At 26.8% G+C, this 12,753-nt stretch overlaps 2 protein-coding genes across 2 annotated transcripts in view; one reads left to right on the top strand and one right to left on the bottom strand.

Moving 5' to 3' along the window:
• The window catches only part of LOC111641830 (pyrimidodiazepine synthase-like), a 17,710-nt gene extending 13,043 nt beyond the window's left edge, over window positions 1-4,667 (top strand). The window contains exons 2-5 of the mRNA XM_023388063.1: window positions 3,757-3,859; window positions 3,927-4,146; window positions 4,220-4,352; window positions 4,422-4,667. Coding sequence (XP_023243831.1) covers window positions 3,757-3,859; window positions 3,927-4,146; window positions 4,220-4,352; window positions 4,422-4,663 — 698 coding nt within the window. The 3' untranslated portion in view covers window positions 4,664-4,667. The remainder of the gene's footprint in view (window positions 1-3,756; window positions 3,860-3,926; window positions 4,147-4,219; window positions 4,353-4,421) is intronic.
• Window positions 4,668-4,826: 159 nt separating this feature from the next.
• Window positions 4,827-12,704, bottom strand: LOC111641841 (meckelin-like). Its single transcript, XM_023388084.1, has 13 exons — window positions 12,568-12,704; window positions 12,394-12,492; window positions 12,225-12,311; window positions 10,174-10,482; window positions 9,960-10,100; window positions 9,810-9,890; window positions 9,629-9,745; window positions 6,334-6,450; window positions 6,231-6,261; window positions 6,073-6,161; window positions 5,889-5,991; window positions 5,338-5,480; window positions 4,827-5,273 (listed from the first exon to the last, which is right to left on the bottom strand). Exons 2-13 carry the CDS (start codon window positions 12,430-12,432, stop codon window positions 5,193-5,195), a joined length of 1,338 nt encoding a protein of 445 aa, XP_023243852.1. The 5' UTR covers window positions 12,433-12,492; window positions 12,568-12,704; the 3' UTR covers window positions 4,827-5,192.
• Between the last annotated feature and the right edge of the window lie 49 nt (window positions 12,705-12,753).

Below are 12,753 nucleotides of genomic sequence, written 5' to 3' on the forward strand. Positions count from 1 at the left end.
GGTGGCGACCCCCTTTTTATAAAAGCCAAGTGACCCGCGACCCCGATACAATTGAAAAAGGTATTTTTAATAAGGTAATTAAAAAAACAATGAAATTAGTTTTTTAGTATAATTTTATTTTAAATTATGTTTAATAATTAATTTAATGAGATGGTTGAAATTGCATGTATTATTAACCAGCCTCAAAATTCGCGGGTGAGATTTTGTTAACGCCAACCTCATGTCATTCTCAACATTTAATTTATTCCTCTCAAAACTCTCAACACATGTTTCAACCAACTGTGACAGAATAGCCTACCCAGATTACACTTATTTTAATTTTTTAAAATATGAAATTATTCAAACTTTAAGACACCGTTAAAAATAAATATTGCATTATAGTGAAAATTTTGTTTTAGTTTACTGCATAAGTTGGCGACCCCACAGAAAACCCGTTGCGACCCAGAGGTTGGGAACCCGTGGTATATAATATATTAAATAGTATGTTGAGAATATAACTTGCATGAATATAAAATTATTTGAGTTATAATTACTTCATAATTTAATTATTTAAAATTTTAATGCTAAATGATATTTTTAACACATTTTAATACTTAATTTTATTTGTCTAACAAATAATTTATTGTACATAAAATTTATTTTTAGAGTAAAAAGAGAGAACATTTGTTATTTCAGTTTTCAAATTTTGAATATTTTGATTAGATAGATAACGTTTTAATATATTTTCTTAAAATATATAGAAATTTTATTTTATTTACTTTAGTGTTTTCAAATGAGAAAACTTATTATTTATTCTCTTAAAATCACATTACATTCTGAATAAAAATACAAGTAATTTTTTACAGAAATGTTAACTATAAGTTAGAATTTTGTTAACTTCAATCCAGAAATAATATAAATTTCTGGGTTTTAGACCAAATAATCACAGATCTTAAAAAATAATTTTATTTGGAACTTGGGTATGAGGACTGGCAATGGTACGACACACCTGGTAAGAATGAACTTGAGAGGGAGACAAAGACTAAGTTGGGGATGCGCCAGTGTTGACAGGTTAGCCACATACTTCCTCCCCAGTGACAATTCTTGGGAACTTAGGAGGGAAACATATAGTTTGCCCAGAACGAGTTGTCGATGGACAAGGTGCCTGTTTTTGTGTGGGTGGTCGTTTCTGTCCATTGTCATTGTTAGGGAATGATGGAGAGGTGGACGTATCATTCAGAAAAATAGAGGGTTTGAAACAGTTGATCAAAACGGTTTGCTCCCCTCGAGGTGTATCTAAATCAAAGTTTGTTTGAGCATTGTAGGACACAGAAAGGACCATCATTGATTGGTTGTAATGGTTTCCATGAGGCATTGTGGCATACAAAGATGGAGGAAAAATCCCATAATAAGCAAATAAATAAATACTTAATGAATATATATATACCATATTGCCATTATAAACAAACAATGCAAATAAAGATGAATATCCCAAAGATGGGGGATGTTAATCCTGTTGTTTTACCTGAAGATTGTTTTTAGTTATTTTTAAAGACTTTCATAATTAAATTGTTTTTTGCTGCTTCATGAGTGTATGATATCCACAATTGCAGTTTTACAAAACATAAATATATTTAGATTTTTTAATAAAGCTAAATCATAAAAATCTGTGCTATTTTTAACTTCTTAAAAATTCATATTGCCACAAGAATTTACTATAGTAAATTGTTTAAACCTTGCTATTGATTATTTTACATATCCCAACCGAGATTTATGAAACATACTGTAATGTGCTCTCGTCTACTGACAAAGTATTCTTTTGTAGTTATCTTGGTTAGTTGAGACTATTTAATTATAGATTTCTGTTGTAGGAAAAGTAGAAGCAGTATAACAATAATTACTGAAGTAAATTAGTTAAATCGCAGCCAGATGTAACTGCCAACCTGCTGATAGCTTCGAAGCCATTGCCCATCACTATGACTAATGGAAAGTGGCTTGATGCCAAGCTAGCTTTTGGTGAAATGCATTAGTTAAAGACCTATGAATTATTTAGCACTCTTTCCAGTATATTTCAGGAAATTTAATATTTATACAAACCTCAATATATTCAGATTTAAAGCTGACATTAAATCAAGTATGGGGCTTATATATAGAGATTAGATCTATGTACAAGTTGATATTGAGAATTTGATAATTTTTTACAATGAAAAGTGTAAATCTAATAATTCATGGATACCAAGCAGTTCTCTAATATTAATAGGAATTTCCTTTCACAATTGGTGTTTTGTGTCTGTGTTGTCCATAAGAGGGTGAGATTTAGTTGTCATCGGTTGCAATGTTTTACATTTGGATAACCTCTGTTGTGCGTATATAATTATCAAAATTTTTTGTAATTAAAAATTATCAATAAAATAGAAACAACAATGAAAGCATCTTCATGCTTGTTAACGTTATCTGATGCTCTCTTTCATTCTCTGCACAAATTCTAATTTTTCATCTCTTCTGTATATATTCCTCTGTTTGTGATTGGAAGCTGCTAAAGTAATAATTACTCAACTGATGTAAGGCAGAAATGAAAAATACTCTCTTTTACAATGTCTTAAAGTCCAGAGTTAACAATAAATGATATCTGGCAGTCTGTTCTGGATTGTTCAATTAAAGAATATCTCAACAATCTATACTAACAATATGATACAAATTAGATACTTATATTAAAAAATTACAATATTTATTCAAGAATTATCCAATAATGCAACATCTGCATTTGTGAATGTTCTGGATATATGGTGTAGTGGCATTAATTTCTACCGTGCCAACAGAGTTTTGGCCATGGGGAAATCCCTATATGAATTGCATTGGGAAAAAATGGAACAATAACAATCTTTAGCCTATTTGGCAGTAAAATTTCCAAATGAATGAATTATTGTTATTTTATGTTCTTATGTCTAGTATTTGTATTTGTTTTATTTTTGATTTTAGTATGAGTTACATTTATATTTTTAGGAATTTTTGGTTGAATTGCCAGGTATAATGCTTATTTTTTTAAATCAAATGAAATGTCCACACATGAAGTCTGCTATGTACATTTGAACCTTTCATTTGGACATTTCATTTTTTTAAATCAAATGAAATGTCCACACATGAAGTCTGCTATGTACATTTGAACCCAAAGACAAACGTTAAGTGATTCGAAAACACTGGTTAACTTGAAATATCACTGCTGAATGGAGTAAATTTTGTTGTTGTTTACTTTACATTCAGTTTGCACTGTGTCATTTATTTAAAAAAGGAACCAATGGTTGAATACCGATACTATTTATATGTATATTTATTTTTTTGTTAGAAGTAGTTAATGATTTTATTCAGATATTTTATTCCTTAATAAAAGACAGGAAATAGAATGCCACATTCAAAAAGAATACAAAATTCCGTTTTGTATTCTTTACTTGTTATATTCTGTACTGTCTGAAGAAAAAGTAATAGATCCAGAAGAATCAAAGGAAGCTAACTCATTAATTATTCAAATTTTTAAATACTTTTTATTAACGTGCACAATGACTGTATTGTGAATGGTCAAATACACCATAGTTGCCATCATAAATGTTTTTCAAAACCTTGTATGTAAATTCAAACAAATTTTAATTTTTGCATCAATAGGGAGGGCTTAAGCCCCTGTTGTTCCCTAGAATCTGCATCTGTAAAGTGTTGCTTTATTTTATTAATCAAATCAAATATAAAGAAATTATAAAAATTCCATCATAAAATTTTCTTTAAAAGGAAGCTCACCGCCTCCATCAAATAAAGAAATAAGATTATATGGAATGCGGTTTTGCCCATTTACTAAGAGAGTCCGTCTAGTCCTAACAGCCAAAGACATTCCGTAAGTTGTGTAAAGAAACAATTAAAATGTTTTTAATATCCAAAATGAAATCAATTTCTTTTAATAGTTATGACATGATTAACATTAACTTAAGAAGCAAGCCCGAATGGTTTTTAGAAAAAAATCTTTCCGGTAAAGTTCCTTTGTATGACGAAGGAGGAAAATTGCTAACCGATTCTGTTATAATATGCGACTATCTCGACGATGCATTTCCAGATAAAAAACTTTATCCCAGTGATCCATATCTAAAAGCAAAAGACAAACTGATGCTAGAAGTGTTTGGGAAGGTAAAAACTTAACATTGTAACATGAATGCTTATTAATAGGAAAATCTGCACTTTAAAAACAAATCTTTTTCAGATATTAGGAAAAATATCCAAAGTTCTTCATAATGAGCTAAAGGAAGAGGAATTTCCACAGTTCTGGTCAGATATAATGGAACCATTGACACAATATGAAAGTGAATTATCATCTAGAGGTTCATATTTTGGAGGTAAATATAATTTAAAAGATGAATATGTTATACATTGCAGTAGAAACATGTTTATATTTTTATTTTTAGGAAAGACACTGGGAATGCTGGACTATTTAATTTGGCCCTGGTTTGAGATCATTCCTGCACTCTATTTAATTCGTCCTCAATTAACAAAATTTCCTAGTGAGAGTTATCCTCTTCTTTCGAAATGGATAGAAGACATGAATTTGAATAAGTCTGTGAAAAGCGTGGCTGTGGATCCGCAGACTTATGCGGGATTCTTGGCAACATTGTTGAAAGGTTGTCCCAACTTTGATTATGGATTGTGATACGAAATTTGATATGATTTNTTTTTTTTTTTTTTTTTTTTTTTTTTTTTTTTTTTTTTTTTTTTTTTTTTTTTTTTTTTTTTTTTTTTTTTTTTTTTTTTTTTTTTTTTTTTTTTTTTTTTTTTTTTTTTTTTTTTTTTTTTTTTTTTTTTTTTTTTTTTTTTTTTTTTTTTTTTTTTGTGTTTAAGTATCCGATAATCATTCAAATATTTTACTTAGCAATGGTACAAAACTTATTTGTAAGGATTTGTTGTCAATATTCTAATTTTTGATTGAAATTATGTTTACATTATATACAATAAATATTCATGTTTTTGAGCAACTTGTGTGTCAAACAATTACTAATTTATCAAATGAGATTGTACAGTGTGAATACATAAATAATTAAATATTACAAAATTTGCTGCTACAAAAGAGATACATTCAATAATGATAAATGCAGCAACTGAACTTATATACATATGTGATGATAATGATAAAAAAATATTTGTACATATAATAAAGGCCAATAGTGATTTTCAAATGATTTTTAGCCTAAGAAACGCTCATCTATTAGTGCTTTTTTTACTAAATTTCTTTTTCCAACACTTTGTCTTATAGATTTAATTATCTGGAATGAAAAGGTTTATTAAGAGAAATAAATTTAATATCTTAATAAAAACTGAAAAGCATACCTTTGCTATAATAAATGTTACGATTGCAGAATATACATAATCTTCGGCCACCATGTCGACAATTGTAAAGAGCATAACTTCAAAAATAACTATAGTAACTTCTTGGCCACGAAATAAAATATTATCAAATGAGTAACCATTATCTACAAAAGAAAGACTTTTTAAATTAGTTGTGTATAGTTTCTCACAATGTACATAAATTATTTTGCATATCCTAAATATCTTGATACTAATATTCATTTAAATCATTAAAATCAAACATTATCTATAAATTTCTTTTTTAGATTTTTACCAACAAAATCAAAGAATGATAAATAACAAATGCACTAAAATATAAATATCCTAATAACTTTATTAAAGCCCAAGTTATACTAAGCATTCATATTGCATCACATATTTAAATATTGGATCTATTTTTAAAATATTCAATTTATAAGAGCAACAGTGAAATTCATTATTATATTAATTTATTTCTTATAGAATATTTATCTTAAATAAATAAGTAATGCAATTAAATTGATATGTTATAACTCAAAATTCATAATATTTACCATTGTAAAAACATCCCCTGTCTGTATTTTCAATGAATTCTACATCTAAGAGACTTTCCAGAAATAATTTGTCCTTGATGACATAATCCAAATCTTTAAATGCCTAGATTAAAAAATTTTAAACATTTTAAATAGAAAACTTGTACTGTTATTTTTGAAATAAAAAAATTTCAAATAATTTTACATGTTCTATGAATCCAGAGAGGAATTTCTTCACCATATGATAAATATTAGCGACTTTATCGATATCGGCCCTGGAAAGTCGGCCGCCAGCTATAAATGACAAAGAATGTTAAAATATCTTTTTTAATAAATAATATAATTTTGATAAATTGTACTTGCCTCCTTGCATCCTATCGGCTGCTTGACTATACTGAAATTAAGATAAAATATATTAGTATTTAATTATTATTATTTTTAAGTGTTAATGTGATACATGACAGACCGAATTTAATGGAAGAAGCAAATGTTCATATTGTTCTCTAACAAGAGCAGGCAAAAACATTTGAAATGTTTGTTGTTCTGTATTTGGTAATAATCCGCGATGCCCACATAGATCTTCCTGCAATTGTGTCAATGAAAATTTCATTAAAAACCAAGTATCTTCTTTACTCATATTTAAATATAAATAATTATACATATATATTTATAATATAAAAACCAAATATTGCTCAAAATAGCAGTAAAAATCAAAATTAAAAAAATGTGATAGGTCTGAAATATAAAGAAAAAGCCATTATTTTAATTTTATAGACTAGAAGTATGAAAATTAATGTAATTTAAAATATTAATTTTTTTTCAGCATTAGTTTAAATTTAATGACCTTTCAAAGTTAACCCTGTGTTTTTTGGTTTGGAAGAACCCAGATTTTCTTGAATTTATGCATTAATTTGTATAAAAACATTTATTTACAGTATTGACCTGAAATAAACAACATTCAATCAATTACAAATAATAGCTAAATATCTGAACAAACTTTTCTGAATCCATCTCTTAACTGTCTTGCTGTGGTTTCCTTATATTCTAAACCACAGGTTCTCAAACTTATTTTGACCACTGCCCACTTTGAGATTAAAAAAAATCTAGTGCCACCATATTTTTTAACTTACCTTTTTACATTACCATCTGCTGCATATCTTAAAAACAGTTATTGCAAATATAATGTTTAAACATGCATTATTATATGGATAGGATAGATAGGGATGTGATAGATAGGGGATCTCAGAAATAGGAATATCCACTTTGATCTCAGAAATAGGAATATCCTATTTCTGAGATCAAAGAATGTTTCGATGAGAAGAAATAAAACTCATATTTAATCACTGAGCCTTCTACTGCCCCCTGAAAGCCTCCAGTGCCCACAAGGGGGCATTATTGACCACTTTGAGAAAGGATATCCATCAATGTATGAAGCCAAGACTAAACTCTGTCAACCATTCTCTGCACTTCAAATGTCTGTCATCAGAACTTTCTCCTTTCACTCTTTTTCACTTTAAGGAAACGCCCAATTTCTGCATAAACTCAATAATTACAGGTCAAAAACACTATCAAATCACAAATTTCCATATTCTTCTCTTAGCTTAAAATTCTTCAACATTTGGAAAAATGAACTCACCCTTAAAAGCTCTTGAATTCAGTCATAAAATCCTATTCTAGGATTTTTCATATAATTCAAGTAGTTTGTTTTTCAAATTAAACTTGTTTGATTCTACATATGATTACCACAGAATCTTAACAACATTGTTCACAAATAACAACAAAAAACTAATTTAGTGGATTATTAATTTTAAGTGTGGCCCATAAAATAAAATGGGCCAACCTTAAACCTTATCTGTAATTATATATAATATGTTATGTAATCCTTTAATTTCTAATTATGTTTTTGTTATTTTGAGAAAAAATAACAAAAACATTGTTCAATGTCAATCCAAAATAAACTTTGTAAGTTACAAACTGCAAGCACCTCTTATTAAATACTTAATAAATAATTTTTCAATATATCATACATATTTGAAAAATAGATATCTTACATTTTTAGATTAATTAATTAAACTATGTTATATTAAATAAGTACTTTTTGTAAAAAAATCAAATATGTTTTCTTTCAGAAATTTTCTAGTTTTGATGGAAGATCTATTTACAATTTATAAAGGTTAACAGTATTATAAGTAATACATATCTAAATGATGTAAACTTTTCAGCAAATTTATTAATGAATTCTTTATAGCAACTGCAACTCTATGAACAGATTTTAAAATTAATTATCATGTTGTTATGGTAAATTTAATGATAATTTTACAAATGCTGTATGCAATTATAAAACTATGTCATAATTCTATTTTAATCTTCAAACCCTTAATTGATTAAGTAGTGTAACAATTCACATTTTAAGGAGATGCTCAAAAGTATTATTTGTTAGACAATGAAGAATATATGTTTTGGTATTTCTGTTACTTATTAAATGTACATTTTTTTAAACATCTCTAATACAAAATTTCACACACTGTAAAAAGTGTCGCACATTACCAGGGCTGCTGCATACACTCCAGGTTGAGAACCCCATTGCTCCAGGGTACATTATTCTACAGAAAAACATTTTTATACTTTTCCCCCAAACTTTAAGGAATTGCTATTATTCTTTCTGTTTAACTTGGTTGGAAAGAGTGTACTCTGATAACTAATTTTTTTGTCTAGACATTATGAGAAAATTTTATAAACTGTGCTTTCTTTTCTATGGGGCTCAAGCCGGGAAAGCCAGCCCCCATTCCTAAAGATTGAAATTAATTCATTGATATTGTTCTGAAAAACAATTTGACAAATAGAAAATGATCTATTGATTATCAATACAATAGTAGCATTGTTTGATTTTGTTCATTTACTTCATTACATTGAAACTAATCCTTGCACATTATGTGATTTCTGGTAAAAATTCTGAACTTACATAAAGATTTTCTGTGATGCTAGCAGTTTTCATAACCAATACAAAAAGGTATTCTGATTATAAATAAAGAATTATTAGTATTATTTTTTGTTTTTTTCCTGAATGAATCTCTTTCTCATCATCTCTTTTGTAAATATGTCAAATTTTCAATATAATTCTAAATATTATGATTTTCTAAGAAGTAATTAAAAAATTAAAATTCTATCATCATTAATTAAGAAAACAAAAATTGGAAAAATAATAAGTAATTTTTTCAAACATGTTTTGTTTTTATGTTCTTCCAACTTTCAAAATTATAGTATTTGACAATTTCTGGATACATGAAAGGTACTATAATTTTTAGAATATACAGTTGTATCCAATATATATATATATAGGATTCAGCAGTCCTTTTGAATAAAGTTGATTCTGTAGATTTTTAATTTTTTCAAATGAATTTATAAATTTTTAAAAAATTCTAACCACTAAGAAATATGAACTGTGTTATATAATGGATACTGTCTTGAAATTTAAACTGAAGCATTATTTATGAAGAATATCAGAAGATTAAAAATGAAAACAAAATTCAAAATATTATTTATTTACTTATACATTAAAATTACTCAGTTAATCAGAAATCCTAACATATTGATGGTTATAGTTATTTGACAAATTCTTATATAGTTTTTTTTGTTTTATATAATATATATTTCTATATTAGGATTCTTTAATTCTTGAAACAATTTTAAAAAGCTGATGTTATAAGAAGTTAAAACTTAAACAATAATTGTCATAATATAATTTTGAAGTGAGTACATACCTCTTCTCTTCTCAAAAGATCATGCATTTCTCTCATGTTAACATCTGCTCGACCATGGGCAGAATGGCCATGAATATAGTAACCAAACTGCCTTGCTGACATAACAAAGACACTGATCTATAAATCATAAGATTGTTGAAAATGGTCAGTTAATTAACAGAAACATAATTTAAATACTTACATTACTAACTGAGCAAAGGTCAACAAATTCTTGGAGTTTATCTTGAAAAAAACGTTCATATATCAATTTACGTAAGAAAATCTGAAAATTAATTTTTTATGTAATAAATATAATTAAATTTAAACCATAATTTATTTTATTTAAATATACCTGAACTGTTGCCAAAATGATATAAGTACACGATCCCACCGAGAATCTGCATATAAAACTGTATGGAACATTGATATGTACATTTTCTGATGAGAAATTGGTCAAAGGATCAGCATGTGCAAAGTTTTCAAAACCAATTCCCTACAGAATATAAAAAATTTAATATTTTAAAACAAATTTTATTATTTATTTACTTAAAAAGGTAATGTAATACCTTAAGAAAAAATAAAACAGCCATAAGATGAAAACCCAACTGGACTCTTCTTAGGCACTGTATTTCACACCATTCTTTGGCAACAAAATAAGTTCTCCAAATACTAACAGCTGGTGAGTCCAAATTTTTTTCACCGTTTATTTTATCTTTTTTTGTATTTAATGCAGCACTGACTTCTCCAGTACTTCTTTCATTTGATTTTGGAGATGTTAGTTTTGTTGTTAAACCATGCACTTGAGGTCTTTCCCAATCAATAAAAAATATATCAACTGTACACTGAACTGATAAAATATGGATGAGCTGCAAAAACTGATGGAACAACATAATTAAAATTTTATAAGTTATATCTAATAATAAAATCTTACACATTTATTATAGAGATATTATTTTGATCAGGGCTGTGGAGTCAGTAAAAAAACACTTAACTCCAACTCCTGATAATTTTAGTAGGCCAACTCCGACTCCAGCAAAATTAAATACCAAGTAATTTTATGGGGGAGCAGAGGTGCTCATAGAGGGTTATCCTACTTTGAACTCAAAAGGAGCCCTGGGCATTTATCCAAATATTTTTATAGTTTGTATTTTTAATATTTAACTTATATAGTTATTTGTATAAAAAAAAATTAATTTTTAACAAATATTTAATAAAAGGAAAAAGGAGGAGCGATAAAATTCTACATCTACATATCTTTATTCTACAGCTTTTGCACTTCAATTTCACCCTTCCTGAAAAGTTTGTCTAAGTAAAAAGTGTGTGATCTAGCTACTTCAGCCCATTGTTCCGAAAAGAAAAATATATATTCTGATAAATTAGTCTGGCTCATTCAAAAAAATAGAGTACTTTTTAGAGTGGAAATAATAAAGGAATGAATCAAAAATATTCAAATTCAATTGGGTCAAAATAATTTAACTAATAAACACAAATACTACAAAGAAACTATTGATACATATTTAATAAATTAAATTGTTGCATTTTTTATTTAAAATAAATGAATTATAAAAAATACAAAAACATTTTAAAAAATTATTAAATATAAAATAAATTTTCTTTCATTTAAATAAAAAAAACTAAATTAAATTTAAAATGCCAGAGTCAGAGTCAACACATTTTTCCCGACTCAGACTCCACAGTCCTGGTTTTGATACATATTAATTACAAACTATTTAAAACTTCGTAAGGTTGTTTAATTACATATTAATGATCTATTTACAGGGTTCATACTCAAATTTTTGTTTTAAATTCCATGACTTTCCCTGACCAACTCTATACAAATTCCCCAATCTTCAAATTCCTTACAGTATAGCATATTTACAAAATAAAACAGCATTTGACTTACTATGCACATATGCTATTACTTCTTGAACTTTATAATTAGTTGTTTTTTCAAATTAATAGCTATGTATTTTTTATAATTGCCAAATTATTAAAACTAAAATTAAAATGTTTTATTAAATTAAAGAGGTTTATTCTATTGTTAATCCACAATCATAAATCTATGTAGCTTTGAAAAAAAGAAAAAAGCAGTTTATTTATTTATTACTCATTAACAAATCCCATATAATCCATGTACAAAAGTATATATTCATTAAATTTAGCCCTTAATAAATTTCCTGGACTTTATAAAATATTAATAAACTGGAAAAAAATCAGAAATTGTTTTGTTATGCAATCAAAATTATTAAAATGAAAAATAATATATAATTTTAATTTAAATAGCATTATTTAACATTTTTTTGTACTTTAAATCTTTTAGAAAATTTTGTGTATGCTTGGGAGAAATTTTCAGTCCTGAAAACATTCTGCACCCCTTTTTATAAGTTGCATTGCACCATATTACTTGCTGCTTACAGACAACTACACTTAGTCAAGTATATTGTCAGAAAAAAAAACAAAGAATTTAAGGAGGAAAATTCCCTAACTTTTCCTGATTTTTCAGGTGTGGAGAAACCCCATATTTATGATAATAAATGCAAGAATTTTTGGTGTGTTAATTCAATTATTTTAGTCATGCATAAATTATCAAATAATTTAATTATTTTAAAAATATTACCTTCATAATAAATGCAAAAATAAGATAAATTTTTATTTTTCTTTCTTGTTCTACTGTTGGTAAAAACAAATGAAATACATCTTGTTTCTGAAAATACATAATTTCATAAAATAATTATTTAAAACTATATAAAAAAATTACTTTATTTACACAATAATTTATACTTTACTTTAAATAGTATCATCCAATTAAGTGAACAGGCAATCATTACTATGAAGAATATAGTTGAAAGATTTCCACAAGCAAAAATAAGTAATTTGCCCAAAGCCTAAAATAAACATTTTTGAAATTTGTAAATTTTTATATTATTATTGACAAATGCATTAATACAATCTTAACTTACAGCTAAGTCAATTACTTCTCTTCCTGATCTTCTAGACCATCCCCATGTTTGAATGGCTGACCATAAAATACTGAATCCACTCAAGACACCAATAGCTATCTAATTTTAAATACTTTAAAATATTTTTTACATAAAAAAGATAATATCAAAAATAGGCACTGTATTTCACACCATTCTTTGGCAACA

The sequence above is a fragment of the Centruroides sculpturatus genome, unplaced genomic scaffold (assembly GCF_000671375.1).
Source record: "Centruroides sculpturatus isolate CEXI.00-Female unplaced genomic scaffold, Cexi_2.0 scaffold1318, whole genome shotgun sequence".
NCBI lineage: Eukaryota > Metazoa > Arthropoda > Arachnida > Scorpiones > Buthidae > Centruroides > Centruroides sculpturatus.